Source organism: Gymnogyps californianus, chromosome 8 (assembly GCF_018139145.2).
Source record: "Gymnogyps californianus isolate 813 chromosome 8, ASM1813914v2, whole genome shotgun sequence".
In the NCBI taxonomy this organism is placed as follows: Eukaryota; Metazoa; Chordata; class Aves; order Accipitriformes; family Cathartidae; genus Gymnogyps; species Gymnogyps californianus.
In genome coordinates, this window is record NC_059478.1 from 35,943,379 (window position 1) to 35,962,431 (window position 19,053).

The 19,053-nt window shown below is 45.3% G+C and overlaps 1 protein-coding gene across 2 annotated transcripts in view; it reads right to left on the reverse strand.

The window, feature by feature from the left end:
• NEGR1 (neuronal growth regulator 1) overlaps positions 1 to 19,053 on the reverse strand; it is a 297,810-nt gene that overhangs the window by 53,501 nt on the left and 225,256 nt on the right. For both annotated transcript variants that reach the window (XM_050900845.1, XM_050900844.1), the window contains exons 5-6: positions 11,364 to 11,484; positions 5,924 to 6,075 (exon numbers count right to left, since the gene is read on the reverse strand). In XM_050900845.1, coding sequence (XP_050756802.1) covers positions 5,924 to 6,075; positions 11,364 to 11,484 — 273 coding nt within the window. The remainder of the gene's footprint in view (positions 1 to 5,923; positions 6,076 to 11,363; positions 11,485 to 19,053) is intronic.

The following is a 19,053-nucleotide window of genomic DNA, read 5'->3' on the forward strand; positions in this document are numbered from 1 at the left end:
CACGGCCAGCGATGCAGCCCAAACTTTGTCTGCATCAGGAGAATTTTATTCCAGACAGAATAACAAATGCTCATCCTGAAGGCGGTCTGGGGCTGCAGCCGGGGCCGTGCACCGCGCACAAGGGGAGCATCTCGAACGGAGTGCCCGACAGACGGACCTGCTGCACCGCTCACCCGAGCAGTGCGGCCGCTGCCACCGAGCCCCTGCAGCACAGCCGCGTTCCGCGGCCCCTTTGCTCTAAATACAGCTCCAGAGAGGCTGAGTTTAAGAAGTTCACATCCCAGCTCCCAGATATGTTTGGGGGAAAAAAAAAAGAAAAAAAAGAAAAAAAAGGAAAAGAAACTAAAGCTTGCTAAAGCTGGAGGAATAAGTGCATACAGCAACCTTTAAGGTTTAAGAAGAGTCACTTCAGGAATACGACTGCTGCGCAGGTATCAGACAACATTAAATCACCATTGCAAAATGGTGATGGAAGGGTACCTGTCCCAGCAGCAAGCCTGCTTGGCCACCCCATCACCACCGTTATCGACAGTGGTAGTGCAAACGCATGTGTTTATCGCTATATGGAGTAACTCATTTTGGATCGTTCCCTTGCTCGTTTCAGGAGAGGCTTTTATGAACTTGGAGACAATTATTTTGCCATGGCACTGCCCTTCCCTCCCTCTGCCCAGATCTCATTTCTTCTTACTCCTGAGAAACCCTGCTCTCTCTTCTTCCCATGGTGACTATGATGGGTGGAAACAGGCTTCAGCTGCGGTAGGAAAATGTTTGCTTTAAATACGAAGGAAAAGTTACTAATGTAGGAAAGAAGCATGTCTATAAAATGACCGCAATGGTGGAGGGTCACTATGGATCAAGGGGAGCAAGTCCAACAACTGCCAGGAATGACAACCAGCATCATGAGCGTGTCCTCGGTCAGATAACTGAGGTGATCTCTGAAGTCCCCTTAAGCGTAGTTTTTCTTTGATTTTCATGACTTGGCACAGCAGGAGGCACTGCTAGGAAATTACCATGCAAAATGGTTGCCTGTCCCCTTATTTAGAAGATGGGTCATACCAAGGCCATTATACCACTCTGCAGATACCCTCGATACCTCTCTGTCTTTGATGTTCCAGCAGACGTAGCCAACGCTCCAACAATTATACATAGTGCCACTGAGGAACATGTATATTATTACATGTTATGTGCAACTTACAATGACTTAATTTAACTTTTTGGAAGAATATTGATTTTTTTTGCATTTCAGACATGAAACCCAATGTATTAAAAATATTAATACAGCAGTTTAATTAGGAATCTTTATGTAGGAACCAGGACACAATGCAATCAACATGTATAAATTGAGGGCACGGTCTGGCGCTTCCTGGCATGTAGAAATGTTTGAGACAAGATTATAAGCGTGTTGCACTAACCATAAGTTCACAGTTGGATGCTTATTCAATAAAGTAGTTCTGTTTAGCTGCAGCAATTAAATTAGCACAGAAAATACTACCACATCTCTCGCACACCTTGCTATGCTCCTTCTTCTTCCAAATGTCACTACTGACCTTTTCTGCAGCTCTTCACAATTATTTACATTTTTGAATAATTACTGACAATACGTTTAAGATCTCTGTATAAACCTGAACACCAGTAACACCTGTGGATCATATAACCAGCCATTTAAAGGAAGTAATTTCTTTGGCAGCTGCTAGTAACGGACATGGATGCTTCCTCTGTATTGCAAGTTTTCTTAAGAAAGATACCACTTACCAGACAAGTTAGTTATAGCATTCCTAAAATTACCAGGGAATGTATAGGAGGTGCTCTTTAGAAAATAAAAATAATACCTTTACTTAAGAATAAACACACACCTATCTACTAGAGAAGTAATGATTATTTTCATCTTCTGCGAGGCGATGGCTTACATGAATCCAGACTTTTGTGGATGACATATCTTCAGGGGATACAGAGAGATCACACATGCAGCAGTGAATTTATTGCCTCTATGAACAGTCTCATAAGTAGATTTATAGTTTCTATAGATGTATAGATCTACATGTAGATTAAAAATGCAGGATTTCAACAGCTGCTCAGATTCCTGCCCTAATTTGACAAGTGCTCAGGCAGAGGAGGTGAGGACCGTTGTGCCTGCCGGGCTTGCAGAGGCATGGGGTTGGCGTTGCACCCCTGACCGAGCCAGGATACTAAACCGATGCACCCTACAACCTGACTTATACAGCCTGGATCTCCGGTGCCACGGAGCAGAGCGAAGAGCCCCGTGCCTGGCCCAGGATCTCCAGCAGCTCATCAAGGGCTTGTGGCGGCAGCATCTCACCCCACGTCCCGCTGAGGGGAGCAGGGGCTGAGCAACGGCTCCACCTTCATCCTCATAGGTGAAAGGTAGGAAGAACCTTCTGCCACAACTCAGCTTTGATAAGAGAAAGTAAGAAATCCACTACCAGCTGTGGCTTCTGGCCAGGCGAGCACAAGGACAGGAGACATCTCGGTAAGGATGTTGCTGCTCCAGCAGCAATAGAGACCATCTCAGTTTTGGCTGCTTGAGAAACCTACCTTGGTGCCAATGGTTAATGGTAACTCCCTCCCCTCGCAATGGTCTTGCAAATTTGTTTGTAGGAAAATGCCTTTTGTCTTGAATTAAGATTGCGCTAATTTAAAAGCAAAATCTGCTGAATTAAAAAAGGGCTATTCCATTCCCCGCTGGCTCCTCGCCCCTGTAGATGGAACCTCTTACCCTGGGTACACACCGTAATGCCTCATCTCCTGGGCTGAACGAGTCAGCAAATCCAGGCTTTATTTACAGGAAAGGACTACATTCTTCTTCCTACGTACCAGAAATTCTGGGAAAAGCCAGGGTAGGCAGTGCTAAACATCTGATCAATTAGGCCCATAGATGGCAGGATGGGACTGTCCAACAAGCACGCCTCATGCAGGTGCTCTGGGAGGATCACGTACTCCATACGCTTGCCCACAAAAAACAACGCATTTGGATGATACAGAGGACTCAGCCATGAATAATTAGCAAATTGGCATTCATTATTAATTTATTGGAATCACTGCTTCTCTGTATTTTTCCCGCAAGGCTCAGTCTTTCTATTTTACAGCTGCTGAATTTATTATTAATAGCTAGATCTTGGACATGGCCAACAAGTCTTCAGTTAGGGATAGGAGAAATTTCGTTACGTTCGCGGGATCTGGGATGCTCATAACTCCCTAGACATGAGGTTCTTCTGCAAACTGATCTGGCTACCTGTCCCCGGGACAGAAGTGGCTCTGGGTGACCTTCTGCTGGGCGTCCCTGGCTCACAGCAGCAGTGGGGTTGTCCTCTGGCCATGGGTGAGCAGCCATACCCCAGACAAGTTGTCCTCCTGCCCTGTCCACCCCGCAGGCACTCTCAGGTACAGCTCCATTAATCTACCTTTGCTCAGGCCATGTCGCAGCCACACAAAGTCAGCTTTTACCTTGTCCTCACATCCCTTTACCTGCTTTATGACTTTTAGGTTAAAAATTAGCTCAAGGTTGCCTTTATGGATCACAGAGAGCCAGAGCCCTCTTGGTAGTAGAAGAAATAATCCTTTTTCTGGTATCCTTGAGTTTTATATCTGCATAGGATGCAGACATCAATAACGGAGAATATGCTTAGCTCTGTCCCCGAGAAAGGCTCCCAGCTGTGCACAGCTACTATGTCATTTATATATTACACAGGGATGTGCAAAGAAAGAAAATACAGATTTTCTAACTCTGCCGTACACATTTTTCTTAAAAAACCCAAACCCCACCAGCAGACAGAAACAGCCAATTAGCAATTGCTTAGCGATATCGGGCAAGGTGCCAATACCTAACGGCGGAGGTGTGCAGGCATCCACGCTCAGGATGTGAAGCGCTCCCGCTGCAGCTGCGCGTTGTGACAGCGTTTTGATAACAACCCCTGTGTCTCTGCGCACCCGTTGCGGTTGCACAAGCGAACACAGCGGGGCATGCGGCGGGGCTCCCGAATCGCGGCCGGTACCAGCACCTGCGCTCACGATGCTATTCCAACCGCTCCGCATCTCAGACTGTAGGGCACCGATGCAATTAACAGTTTAAATACACGCTGAAATAAGACATCAACATCTAATTTTTAACATTTGTCACGATGATCAAATTATACTTAACCCCATATTTGACTATCACATGTTGCAACCAACCATTAACTGCTAACACTTCCCCCACACGTACCTGAACCAGCGCATATGTTCAGCTATCGTTGCCAACAAAATAAAATGTAAGTAGCGTTTCACAAGAGAAAATTCTCTCTGAAGGATTAAGGAGTCCATACTTAATAAGTTGCTACCCTGTGATGGTTTTTTTAAAGTGATACTCTTTCTAGATAACATTAATGCAAACTATAAGCAAGGAAAAAACTCCCCCAAATTATCTTAATTCCCAACTGAAATCTAGATCACCACCTTTGGAAACTTCTCCTTGTTTTGACTAGATCAAAAAAATCATAGTATAAAATAACACATTTTGTCTTGGTCTTTCAGTCAGACCTCTGAGCTAGCATCACCCCCATATTCCATTCTGTGAGGTCAGGATCAGGCCCAGATTTCAGTCTTCTCTCTCGCACTGTTCTGCTTCACACATCCCATCTCTTTCATGATGGAGAACAACTATTTTCATGATTTGTAACAAGGTACTTGGTACTTATACGACATTTTCCACCTCTGCATCTCAAAGTGCTTTTTAAGGGTGGCTACACGGCACCTCAACAATTTAAAACTGATAAAATCCTGGCAGCAACTAAGAGACAGATTCAGCTCTGCTCTGTTCAAAATTAAACCAAACCTTCATTTTACCTTCTGTGAATTGCAAATGCACCAAATACTATCTGCTTCCAGCATAATATTCCTTTGTTTTCACTTCTTGCATTTTCTGTTTAAAATAAGTGTAACGTTGTTTCCATTTTGTTAATGATTTCTCAAATGTTAAATAAAATGGCAGCAAAGGCTTCATGCTATTTTCTGCTTATTACGTCTCTTCTGCAGTAATTTAGAATATCCTGACAATACATATCATATAGGAAGTATATTCAGAAGGAAGTTTCATGGCTAGAAGGCAATAACCCTAGGATTTAAGCAACTGAAAATCTACATTTCCACTCAATAAGGAATATCTTTATGTAGAGAAAAGCATGTAGGATATATTCTAAGTTTTGTCTTTCAGTTTTATCACTATTAGACAGATTAGCACCGAAGTCCAACTACAAACATCTTCGGATGCCACTAACAGATGGCTAGATATTCAACAAATGTGAAAAAGTACAAATCCACAGATAAAAATATCTTTCAAGCAGGACATTTGATACGATACCCATTTTAGGTAACCTTCATGCTAAAAATCTCAATGCTTTGCTTTGCCTATTACAATGCTCATTGTCTTTTCCAAAAGATTTAACTTCAAGTCCTCTGCGACTTCTCTGTACCAGAGGCCAACGACCGACAAACCGACCTGTGAGCAGGGCTCTGGCACACCCCAGTTATTCAGCTCAGTATATTCCCTGAAACTTGCTGAAAAAGTTTTTAACTTTGTTTACAGTGGTACCTTAGTGATCCGTTATTGCTGTTCTGAGCAGAAAGATTTTGTCATGCTAATTCTGTCTCTATACCATGACAGCGGGTTGGGTTTAGTTGTGGGTTTTCTGTAGATTCATAACTCATCGATACCCCCAAAATGTGCCGTTGCTTTCGGAACAGAAACCCTTCTGCAGCACGGAATAAATAACCGGGTGCGTTATTTCCCAGTACTGAGGAACGCAATGGTATTTACATGCCTTATGAAGAAACCAGGGGGAAAAAAGCATACTACTATTTTTTGGCTTTTGAATCCATGTATGTGGAAACAAACAACCATGAACATTTGCCACATGTCCACGTTACTTACGGTTGAGAGGCAGGCTGGCATTGGTCGTCCCTAGCTTGTTGGCAGCGACACACGTATAGTTGCCAAAATGCTCTTCTGTCACATTGGTAACAGTAAGAAGTGATCTTGTACTATAATTTTTAATAGTAATTCCTTGTTGACCATTGATCAGTCTAGAAAGCAAAAAGAAAATTTCTGTAACTCATATACCATAAGCAATAAATGTCTTTTTTTTTTTTCTTTCTTTCTTTTTTTTTCCTTTTTTTACAGACATAACTGGTAGCACAGTAAGCTGTTTGCAAGCTGCCGATGTAGTCTGTCGAGCAAAATTACCGTAGCGGCAGATCGGAGAGGCCATGGGCAGCACTGGAGCTGTGGGGTGCTGAGGGGAACCCTTTCTGCCTGTGTCCTACAGTCGAAAGAGAATAAAGACTGACACCCACAGCCCTGCCTGCCTGGCCATAGGATAGGATATAAACTCTCAGATGGAGAGCTTAGATTTTAAATTGGGCAAACCTAACTGGAAATTTAAATACCCTATTTGGGGCAGAAAAATATTATGGTAAGTGTTTCAGAGAGTGTTTTTTCAGACGCTGGAGATTGCCTGTGTCCTTGCACACCTCCAGCTGATGGCAGATGAGGATTAGGTAGCCAGAAATGCGATTGTGACCACAGTTTATTTTACAGGCCTCTACAGCTACAAATTAGACCTGCAATTAGGAAAGATGTGCTACAGCAGCACTGCGTCCTGAGACAGCAACCTGAACAGAAACCAGGTAATGAAGCGCAGGAAAAAGCCAAACCAGGGCTCTTTTCACCCGGCTCTGGTTCCCTGGCTTTGAGCTTCCCACCCCAAATTTCATAGGAACTGTGCAGGTCTTCTGACGTTGCTTCCAAAGCCATGTCAGAAGCACCGCTGCTGCACTGGAGCAAAGAAAGATGACCAATTTAAATGTTGCTGTTGTAGGTAAACCACGTCTGATCAAACAAGGAGATGAGACAGGTAACCACATTATTAAAATACTAGCTACAGTTGATTACTCATAATTCCTTATATTTCACATAAGGAGCAGAGTGCCAGATTAAGTATACAATTTTTGTTTGACATATTGAAAGATAAAATCATATATTCTGGGAATGAATGCAATCTTTTAGCATTCCCTCTAAAAACATTTCAAGTCTATCATTAATTGCACTTCTGCATGTTGTGGATTGAATACTTCTCATCATTACATGAGTGCCTCTGTTCCCATTTCATCAGTGTATGCTGCTGCACATACAGGGGGTTTCTCTTCCCTGTGTAGTTTGTGTTGCTGTAAAGGACTCTGGTCTGCTCTGCGCAGCCCACCGTCGGGGAGAGGAGATAGCACGTGCCACGGACGCACGTGGTTTTGCGAGAAACATAAAAAAATGGGATCGAAATGCCTGGTTTGGGGTGAACACTGCCGTTCGAAGATTCATCTTTTCTCCAGACTTGTGAAAGGCAGAAGTTTGTCCTTCCAACCTATGCACGTGCTTCTGCACAGGGATGTTCTCCTTCTAAAACTGCCAACGTCTGTCCCTCCTCTTTCTGCCTCTCCTGCAGAAAAGCTCAGGAGCCTCCTCCGCTCCAAAGCACACCCTGCTGTGACGCTCCCACGCCAGCACGCCTCGGCTCGTAGCTGGCGACAGCGTTATCAGCGTGGCAAGCAACTGACGCCGTGCACGTGGTGCTCAGGGAGGCAGAGCAGGCAGGCGCGCAGCAGCGCACCCGTTACTCGCTCCAGCCCCAGGTCAGACGCTTTCCTCGGCATGCCCCTTCCCCAGCAGGGAGGGCACGAGCTGCAGCCACGGCCACCATCCCTTCCTGCTGCCTTTCAGGGTTTGAAACGCCTGTCCCCTCTCCTGTCCCTGTCCTGGGGACCTTGGGGTACCGGAGCGATAGCTCCACTTCCCCCTCTGGCTTCCTCCTACCGGCTGTTTCCAAGCCACCTCCATCCTTTTGGCCCATAACTGCAGTTTGAACTACAGCATCTCTATTTTACAGCTGTAAGGTTTGACTCATATTTTTTGTGAGGAAAACAACGTGGTGTTGGGATTTCTGCCGTCCCCATGCCCCGTCAGAGGCGACGTTAGTGTCAAAAAATCAACTGAGTCTGCTCGATGTGATCTGCTGCCTTCCCCAGGCTGCCGAAAGGACGAGAGCTGTGGGTGCCAGCTCGGATCCCTTCCCCTCCTCCTCTCACCCTCCTTCCTCTCCCACCGCTCCTGCCAGCGCAGTTTGGACAGCATCACCTTCCCTCCACGTCCCTGCTAGGAAGTGGCTGACACTGGGGGGCCAGAACTGGGACTGGAGTAAATGGAATCGGATAGATATGCATATCAATAAGCCACGTAATTAATGGACCGAGGAGTCGGCATTAGTTAGCATAAACTCAGCAGTTTTGAGGATTTCCATTTGCAGTTGTAAGAACTAGATGATTTTACTTTCAAATTAATTACTCCCGTGTGCTGCTCTGCCTGGCTTGTTGACTGAGCACAGCGTTCATTACTTGCCTGGGTTTTACCAAGTTACTTCTCAGGCTGGAACAGCGTTTTAAGTTGTGTGCAGCCACCCTACACATTCCTTCACCTTACTGCTTTGTACCACTAGTTATAAAGGGAAGAGTGATCTCCTTTTTATTCCAGAGATTATGCCTACGCATCCAAAGAAGATTATGCATCAGTGCCAACCCCAAGGGGTACCTATCTTTGGTTTCATATTTGAATACCTTCACATTATTATAATATATTAAGCCATTATAGTGAGTTTTGTTATTTCAAATGTAAGTCTTGTTTGCTTTGTCAAGGGTAAGGGAATTCGTATGTTTAGCTAGGTGACTTTTGGGCTTCTTCCCCGTGGCTGTTTAATGTCTGAGATCTAATTTCCGCGTAACCCTACAACACAACATACTCAAACAGTTGAGTTTCGGAAACTGGGAGTCAGCACGGCGAAGCCATCCTCCTCTCCGCAGGGAATCCTTGTACAGTCCTTCTTACAACCCTCACGCTCCTCACCTTTCCCCAGCTACAAGAGGAGAGCGGAGGTATTCAGCCTGCCCGCTCCCTGCCCTGGAAAGCCACCCAGCCTCCCGCGGGCTGCAGCTCTCGGGCTTCAGGCTCCACACCTCGCACTTGGCCAGGGAAGAAGACGGCAAAGCACGCTTGTGCGCCAGCGCTTACGGAAAGTTAACGAACGGCAACTCTTGTGAGCTCGGTCATTAGGTAGAATTAGTCCTGCGAGCTCTCTGCCTTGAAGACCAGTAGTTTTAACTGGATGTAGTCTGCGACTGCTTTTATGTTTAGTTTTAATGGCTATTTTATGATGAGATGATCCCTGGAGTCTGGAAACTGTGGGTTTGGATTTACATTAATCTAAGTAACAACAATATCGTTTACAGACCCAAAAGGCTTGTTTCAGACACTGAACATATACTTAGGGTTTCAGATCTAACTCCCACTGTTCATTTAGTCAACAATTCATCCAGATCTACAAAAAACCAAAAAAGGTCCCAATCCAAGACTAACTGAGGAAAATGGATTCTCTCTACTCTATTAGCAGAAAATGCAGCAGGGTGTGCACTCCCAGTATATAAATTTAATCTTGTAGTATATCTGCAAACTATCTGCAGGATAATGTACATGCTACTCTGAACTACCTATGAGAGCTGACTCTTCCCAGTTTCGCGTTACAACAATGACTGAGCTGTCCAAGGCTCATTCTGTGCTGGCTTTCCATCATCCAGAGGTAAAGGGGATATACTGGAGGAAAAAACAATGTGTATGTATTTTCCTCTTTCCTGCAGGTGGTGGAGGTTCAGAGATCCCCAGTACCTTTGCAGTCATATATGTCTAGCATATATGCCGACAACAGTTTAACAAAAAAGGATGGACCATTAGATTTAACATAATATGTGAGCAGTAAGACACAATAGGACAGTACATTTCTTGCTGATTATAGCAAGTCTCAGGTGATACACCAACTGAAATGGAAAACAGAAGGCACAACTTTGGTGTCCTGAAATGCTCTGCTTAGTCTTTCCTGCTGCTGCCGTGGCACTGAATGCGCTCACGAAGAAAGGAATTGGCCAATGTTATAAATAAAGGTGATTATCACGCTGGAAACGGCTAACTGAATCCAGAGTGCTAGAACCTGTGCTACAAGACTTTCTACATAAAATATGTTTCTGCTGCAACTCCCCCCAACATGTGTACAATACAATATGCATCCTTGGAAATAGGATGCAGATGAATTTCACCAACAGAAGAAAAGGATTTACTGTTATATATAGTAAAGATCAATTCTATTGTTTTAGAGAATGCTTTAGGGTATGGTCAAAGTGCAATAGTTACGACTGCTCTGAAAAGTCAGGAAGGAAGATGAGCAGCTAATGCTCCTGAAGGGGAGCAGCCAGCCAGGGAGAAATGAGCTGACAGATGGCTTTCTGTGAAAAATGGTCATTAATATTCTCATGTCAGCTCCCAGGTTTAATGGGATGCTCGAGCTGAGAAACCCAACGCTCGGAAGCCAGGAAATTCCAGAAGTTAGAAGGTGCGTATGGACAGTCGCTTCCAAGGGACAATATCCACTTGCTTTTGCACCACTATGCAAACCTAACAGAAATAAGCTCTTAGATAAGGTAAGAGCTGTAAACCAAAATTTCCTATTCAAAAAGAAAAATATCTACCTGTTTAATGAGCTGGTTTTTAAAATCAAGATGACCCTATAGAGATGCCTGTTATCATTACATAGCACTAATGACCTGCAAGTGAAGCTGACTGTGAACAAAACCAAAGCACGTGGTCAGTTTTTAGGGTGAGAGCAGAGAGTGGTCCCCTGACCCCCTCTTGGCTGCTGTGGCGTGCAGCAGCTCTGCTCAAGTCTGTGGACTACAACCCTGTGGCCTAGACCACTGGTGGCACAACTGGGTGAAAATTCATATGCATTAAGGTTTGGTTGACAGTCTTGCTCATGAAACAACCTTTCCACCCCCAAAACCCTCAGCGGGAAACCTATGACGATGAATTTAAAAAAAAAAAAAAAAATCGTTTTAGTAAACTTTTTCAGTGCCTTTCTGGTTATTATACTTAAAAGGCTGTAATTATTAAAGCATGTTTAACCATTAGGCTCATTATTGCAATTATCACTACCACAGCCCAGCCACGGACAGCCTGCTTACGCCTCACTTCTGAGCACAGAAACTACGACCACAGGGAAACCGAGAAACTCCCTCAAAAGCCGCGCAGCATGGCGGCTGGTAGCCGACACCTCCAAGCACCCGCTGTTTAAAGCAGCTCGGCATTAATTTCAGGACAGCCTGCTGGACTTGTCATCACGGGGGACAAACCCAGCCCGGCGGTCTCCTCTCTCTTCCACCCGGGTCCCCGCGGGCGGGCAGCATCCCCAGCAGCACGAGGGGGTCGGCGAGCGCCGGCTACTTACTTCCTCTCTCCTTTGTACCACTCAAAGACCGGGGCAGGAACTCCTGCACCTTCGCACCGTATCAGTCCGTTCCCTCCAAGCATCACACCGCTGGATTTAAGTTCCTGAATTGTGGGGGCAACTGAAAAAAAAGAATTGTAAAATGGATATTTGCATCTAGATACGCAGATCGTTTAACGCCGCTTCTCTTCAGCACGCTCTACATTACTCTCAGCCTGGCGCATGTTTTCCATCTTGATTCACATTCAATCACGTTTTCTTCCAGCAGTGTAAAAATTATCCCACACAGCAGATTCTGATATATATTCTGCGTATCTGGTGTAAAAAACACAACTGAGACATGAAGAGATATCAAGCCCATACTGAAAAAAGCTGTTTTTCCAACTCAGTTACTCAACATAAAGTATAACTATTTGTAAGCATTAGTATCGTACAAGATGTATTTAAAACCTGAGAACTGGAAAAAAGCACATGAAGCCCCAACCCCGGCGCCGGCTGAGAGGCTGCGGGGTCCCGCCGGGCTCGGCCGGGGGGATCCCCCGCAGCTGGGGAGGGGTACAGCAGCTCCCGGGGTGCAGGGTCCGAAGCACAGACAGGGCCAGCACCACTTATCTTCTGCATCGTGTCTTCTGCAAATGCCCCACGAACCGCATAGGCTTAGATGGCCTTTGAGATCTTGTTTCACATATTAAAAGAACAAACTTACCTTTGCAATTATGAGGCAACTGTAAATACCATATAACAGCATGACTTTTCCAATATTACACTGGATATAGATTTGTTTCAGTAAATATTATTTGTCTTTTTAAATAGTAAACATTGTAAATAGCAATAAACATTTTAAGCTTAGAACTACAGGTACAAATAAAGACGAAAAGTGATTGTCAGTTTTTCCAGTTGCCAGCGAAAGGCAACCGTAAACTGAAAATTTTAAACACAACAAATTCCTCAGGAAAGAGATTATCAAAGGAAAGGCTGAACAACAGTTGCCTTCTCCCTGGAATTTCTTTTACATGTTCTGTTTTTAAACAATAATTTATGTGCATCACAAAAACGCTTTAAAAACCAAAACGCAGAACTTATAAATAAAAATCTGTTTATTTTTTCCCCAGCAGTTTTCCAGATGTTGCTTTAAGGTGTTTATGTGCATGCAAAACGCTGACTGCCTCTCGACTGCTTCTTTCACCATCTCACCCACCGCTCAGCGCACCACGTTAAGAGACCATCATCTTTTACGGGAATCAGCCACGCTAAAGAAGCATCGGATATATGAAAGAGCAGAGTGACAGCCAGGTTCCCCGCACAGGCGGGTCAGCTCCATCGCGTACCTCATCGCACACCCATCCTTCACCAACACCATCAATGGCTGCTTTTCCAGATGTGTAGGACATGGCACAGCAATCCAGCTGTCGCAGCCCAGGGAAAGCAAACGTGCACTCTTAGCACTTACACACAAGTCTCAACGTTTAACAAAACCGGGTGAGTGCATTTCGGGTGGGATTAAACAGAGAACTGGTTCTCTCTCGCCCATCGCTCACGTCCTACCCTGAGTCAGGCAGACAGACTACAATTTCCCACAACCGGCAAACACACCCTCTGCCTTCAACTTTCTCTTCCCAATGATTACATCAAACCAATCCATAAATTCGTTAACTTTCAACCGGTAACATTAAAATTTCAAGTGGATAATAAACGTATAACCAATTTGCATGACTACTTCTCCATAATCTGCATAGGAAAAAAACCAGATTTTTTTTGTTACTCCATAAAAATAACAGGGAGATATAAAGCTTTCTCCTTCCTGAGAAAAAAAGCAGTTTGTGCAGCCAAGACTTTTAAAAAATAACTTTGAGTGAGACCGATCACATGAAGAGCTGTGAACCCGTCACATTTTGCCTTTGCTCCTACAGCACTGCGCGGCACCAGCACCTACTCAGAGCACCACAAAGCTCATAGCTCAGCTTGTGCTTCTGAAGCGTTCAAAAGAATAACAACTAAAAATGTCCAAGATGAACCATACAAAAGCAAAACTTGTGCGAGATAAACCATACAAAAGCATCACCTGAATGATGGAAGGAAATGAAAGGCTACTGCATGGAGGTTGCCAAAAGCTGGACTATGACTGGGAGGAGGTCTACCTCTCGCACAGGGTTTCCACCCGCCCTGGGACCGGGCACTGCCTGCCAGCATTCCCACCGCTTCCCTCAAGTTGTACAAAAGGCGTGAACACTGCAACAGAACCCCTAGGACATTCCTCCACCATTAGTTCACGTGTGGCCGGTGCATTTGAGGCTGGTCCAGATGTGCCGCTGACGAGCAGGCAGGTCCTGGGTCTCCCGGCTGCAGGGCACCGACCCCAGACCCCCGGCGTTCAGAGAAATACCAGCTCGCTTCCCCATTTACCCATGCCTGTCTGACTTTGCGGTTCTGGATTGCTGGGGGACCTGGTCCACCCGCCTGCCCAACCCAGGTGGTCCCGATGGACCTCTTCATCCTGAGGTTTCAAAGCTCCAGGGAGACCCACAGCCTGGCTGGATGGCAATGCACCGGCACTTACTTATCCGCGCAGTTACAGGTATGCACCTTGCCGCAGTTTTAAACTATTACTTATTTTGTCCCTGGTGATATGAAGAGTAGGTCTAAATTTCTCTCTGAAGAAAGCTTTTACCCATTTAAAGACTGGTGCGCTCATTCTCTAAGTCCTCATTTAGCTAAACAAAGGCAGTCTAAAAGAAACTCAGTTCACTCCCTCTCATTTCAGACATCACATTTCCCCCCAAAATGTGTGTGGTTTCTGTGGTGCCTGGAAGTCCTCCAGTTCACCCACACTTTGCCTGAGTGAGCGTGCCCAACGCGAGATGCAGTGCTGCCAGGGAGATGCTGCCAAGTGGAACAGGGAGGTTGCACGTGGTCTGCACGTGATGCTTTCCCGCACGTGATGACATCCTGCCATTGCTGACTTAACACGGCGTTTCTTCCCCCGCTGCCCCTTGGGATTCCTGTGGCATTAGCCCAGTTGCCCATCTTACACTTGTGCAAGTCCTCACCTGCGGGTGGGTGCTACCCCATGCCTCTCCTTTACCGATCACCTTTTGTTTTTGCCACTGCTCTCCCAGGTGTTGAGACAATCTCCGGTCGTGCCTGCTCCACGGGGCAGTCTCCTAGCAGTGCCGGGAATCCTGCCCTAAGGGAGGGACGGAGATTTGCTGCACTTGGAATAAACTGAACATGGCAGGCGTAAGTAGATATAATCTATTTTTGGGGACACCAGAGAGAAATTCTGGGAGAGGTACTGGAATAATGCACTGGATCCATACATCGGGCAAACTTTCATGAATGGGAAGTTGAGTTTAAGCTATTGACGTCTCATGTAATTCCATCACCACCGAAAGACGCTGGGGAGATTTTCAGTGACGATGGGTTTTGTCTCTCAGGCGCTGACAGACACTGGGAAGATTTATCACGAGCGTGGGTTCTGTCCTGTGCAAGACAAGAGCCGTGACCACCCCGCAGGTTCCACGGCGTCCGCAAGCCCTTAAATAGCAGGAAACAGTGCCTTACCCGGCCCCTTCTCCACATCGCCATGCAGTGGCTCCTTGGAAAGCTTTGTAGTAAGCAGCAAATATTTTTCTGCGTTATGCAAAGGGAGTGAAAATATTTGGGTTTTTTCTAATTCAGAGTGGGTAGGATTATTAGCAAAAAAACTGAGTTTGAAATTAATGTACCGCCCTATGTGCACACTGCCCGGACAATACTTAATTGTCGTGAGCTAAGCAGAGAGCGCAACTAAAAGACCAGCAAAGGCCTGAGTCCTGTAGAAAGTTTTTTTTTTTTAAAAAGTACCACCTTCGTGCTCCTCAATGTGGCCTGCTCACCTTTTGCTTGGTGTTTTGTGGATTTTGGGGGGATTTTTTTTTTTTTGTTTGGTTTGGTTGTTTGTTTTTTAAATAAATGCAGAACATCACTGGTAATAAATTCTAAAATTAAATGATCCATAAAAATGCACAGCTTGCCGATACTTTTTCAGGCAGGAGCCCCAGGCACCGCGCTCCCAGTGCAGCTGGGAAGGGGATGCCGGCTGGATCCCAGCTACAAATGACGATTCCGGGCTTTGCGGTCTGGTGAGGCAGAGTTTCATTTGGAAAATACTGGAAAACTTCTGAAAAGGAAGTTTTCTTAGATCTCCCTTTCAGAAGGATTTCAGCTTCTGTTTGTTCAGAATAAAAATAAAAATCAATATTCTCTGCTCTAGGAAATCCCTGGTTAATACTGGTATGAAAACACAAACCGAAGATAGCTTAGAGTCACCATTCTCTTAGACTTTTCATTGTCAGGTTACTGTCTTGTTTTTAGTACAAAGGCAAACTACGCAATGCAGGCACATTTCTGGTGCACTGATTAGTAACGTGCTGAGCCAAAAATCCATCAGACCCTACTGCTCCCATCGGTGTGGAAGACTGAATAACTCCAGATGAAATTACACACCTAAATACCTGCTGCTCTCGTTGCCAAGGTTTGTTTTGGAAAGGAAAGAGACAAAAACATAGGAAGAGATTCTCAGGCCTCCACTATTTCATATGTTTTTTTAGTGTTTTTCCACGTAGTCAGCAAAGACTCATTTTGGAGAAGACATTCGTGATTTGATCTTATTGCTGTCAGTCACGCTGCAGCTGTCTGCATTCTTATGCTGCTGGGGCCACACGTGTTTTCTCCTATGTAAAAGATTTTGAGGTTATAACAACCAGAAGGAATACTATATTGATCTAAATACAAATAATTTAGCAAGAGGAAAGCTCATATATTATGTTAACAAGTGCTCACAAGGTTCAATTCCATTCTGCCTTCACTGTTATCCAATATACATTGGTTTTTTGGTGAACAATCGCCCCGACACCAGAGTTGCCCAGTGCAGCGGGGATGTGCAAGATCAGCCAAACCGCCCAGGAGAAGAGAGGGATGGAGGATAACAACAGCCCGGGGCTGACGGGCAGGTGTTTGGGAGAGGTTATAATAACCATACAGAAAATAACATGATTTTTCCTCCCAGGTAGCACCTCAAGAATTTAGAAAATTCCTGAAACAGATGCGGCGATGGTTCCCCCACCCGTTCCTCCCCCCTGGCAACAGGACTCTGCATTTCGCAGCACTGATCATCCCTGCCTGATCACCTCCACCTCATTAGATCCTCCTGCAGCTCTTTACAGCTTGCTTTATTTTCTTTTGTATTGCCAATAAACTTGCCAGCCCTCTGCTGACACCCTTTTATAGGGTGGTATGAGCAGCACGGGGGGGGGGAACGGGACCTTGCAGCGTGCTCCCCTCCCCGCGGAGGGACCGGAGGGATCTGACCCTCTTAAATTACTGAGGTGGATGATTTAAATCCTGCTCAATCCCAATGGCAATCAGATGCCTTCCAAAACCCCTGGCAGGCTCCCTGCAAGGCCGTCGGGAGCGCTCCCAGCGACACCAGTATCGCTGCCCACATTGCCCCACATCACCCACCGCCCCGGCGACGGGCAGCTGCTGTCGGGTTTTTACGGCTGCTTAGGGAATCAATGGCAAGGATAAATATTGGCCATCTAGGAAAACATTTTCACTCAGGAGTTTAATAATGATGACTTAAACTATTACAGAAAATCATTTAGTATCATTAACGATGCAATCCTGCCCTGTTCAGCCGATTGATCAGACGCTAGCAAAAGTCCTGAGTGGGCAATAGAAGGCAAGGGATAAATACAGATGGACACAAGACATGATGAAAGTTTAAAAAGGTAAAAAGAAAGAGCAGCTTTAATAAATTTTAAATAAAGTAATTACAGCTGGAAAAATAGTGGAAAAACTAGAGAAATTTTGGTTAAAGATTCAACACAAAAGAATCCAAGGCTGAAGGGAGGCACGGGGTAGGCAAGGCTCCGGCAAGCCTTCCCTCAAACTCCCCAGCCTCCACAACTGGAGGCTTTACCAGGTTTTCCCCTGGCAAGTGACGTGGGAAAAGATTCCCGTTGTGTTGCAGAGACACAGACGTGCTCCTGAGTGCGTGCAGGGCACTTCATTATAAATAATAATAAACACACAAGCAAGTAAGAAAATAACAACCTGTCTCAAAGGTACCGAGCATCAGCAGGGAGTGAAACTGTTTTCCTGGAAGAGCCTACAGGAGGGAGGAAGGGGGTGACAGCTCCGAGAGCTCCCAAGGGGGAGAACAGGATAGAAAAGTTAGTGGTCTGACAGAAGATACTGCAGTAAAATGTAACAGTGATGTTAACAAGAAAACCTTGTGTAAGACTAATAATTTTAAATGTGTTTGTCATTTTTATATCTCCTAAATAATGGTTTTACAAAATAACAAAGAAAAAAAAATGATTATATGTATCTGTCAGCACTGGGCTTTTGTGACTCATATTTGTAGGTTTACTCTCTCTACGATGGATCCTTGTTCAGTCCTCTCCCACAGTTCATCCCTGCGGAGCAGAGCACTTAAAATAAATGCTTCATTTCTGACTTGAAAATAAATTACTGGAACTTACTTAATATCAATTTCTCAAATACATGTAAGTGCTTTGCTGGGAAAGGCTTTTTCGAGTGGGTGCTCAGAGACTCAGCTTAACTGGAGTTTTACTGACACCCTTTCGCACTTGTCCTTGCATGAGATGGCTCAGGAGGTAAGGCTGCTCTTGACCCAAAACACATATTTATTATCCCCACAAAACACATATTTATGTACCCCTGCCAGAGGGATTTGACAGGAGAGGGGCGTGAGCGAGGAGGCGAACCGGACCCGACACGAACCGGGAGGCAATGCAGGACGCCACAGCAGCTCGCGGCGGGTTCGGTGTCACTTCATGGGAGTCGCGCAAGTCTCACCCAGCAAAGCCCAACGTGCCTTTGCACCACCGCGCACCGCCACGCAGCCAGGTTATATCAGTTATTGCTAAAACGGTGTGGGAAAGGTACAGCTACATACTTCCCTTCTTATTGAGGAGCAACAGAAAAAAGCACCCCGCAGGACAGGAGCACAACATAGCAGCAGCAAGAACAGTGATGCGACGGCTGGGTTATTCCCGTCCCACAACCAAACACGACGTGAGTTCAGGCGATGCGCTCCGTTCAGCCTGTGAGCCTCAGGGGGACCTGTTTGAGATTTCAGGATAGATGAGCGCTACATCAAGTGCGTACGCACACTCCGATGTGTGCACGTCCTCTTTAATTTTAGTGAAACAATTGAAGTTTCAATAAATACCCCTATTAAAGTCTCATGTGATGATGCTGAGTACTCACTGCGCTCCAGCTCTCTCCCAGCGTGTTAATGAGAAAGACGTGAAAACTATCATCTTCGTCTCCCACTCCTGCGCTGAAAGAGCTCTATAATTACTTTCTGCTCAGTTTCTGCTCATCTGGTATCACCAGCATGTTCGCATGAGTCAGGCGTTTGTGCTGGGAAACCAAATTTTACAACTTATGTTCCATCCAGAAACGATGCAAAGTACTGCTGAATCTGGTTCGCTACCCAAATATTTTCATTTTGCTTTTAAATGTCTAAAGGAACAGTTAAAACAATGCATGCAACACACTGGCATTCAGACAGGCACAGAAAGCGTGCAAAAAACCTCCAGCTAGAACAGGTTTCATCTTTTAACGTTTTAATGAGCTTCGGGACTTTTATGCATATTAGTTATGTTGCCCTAATTAC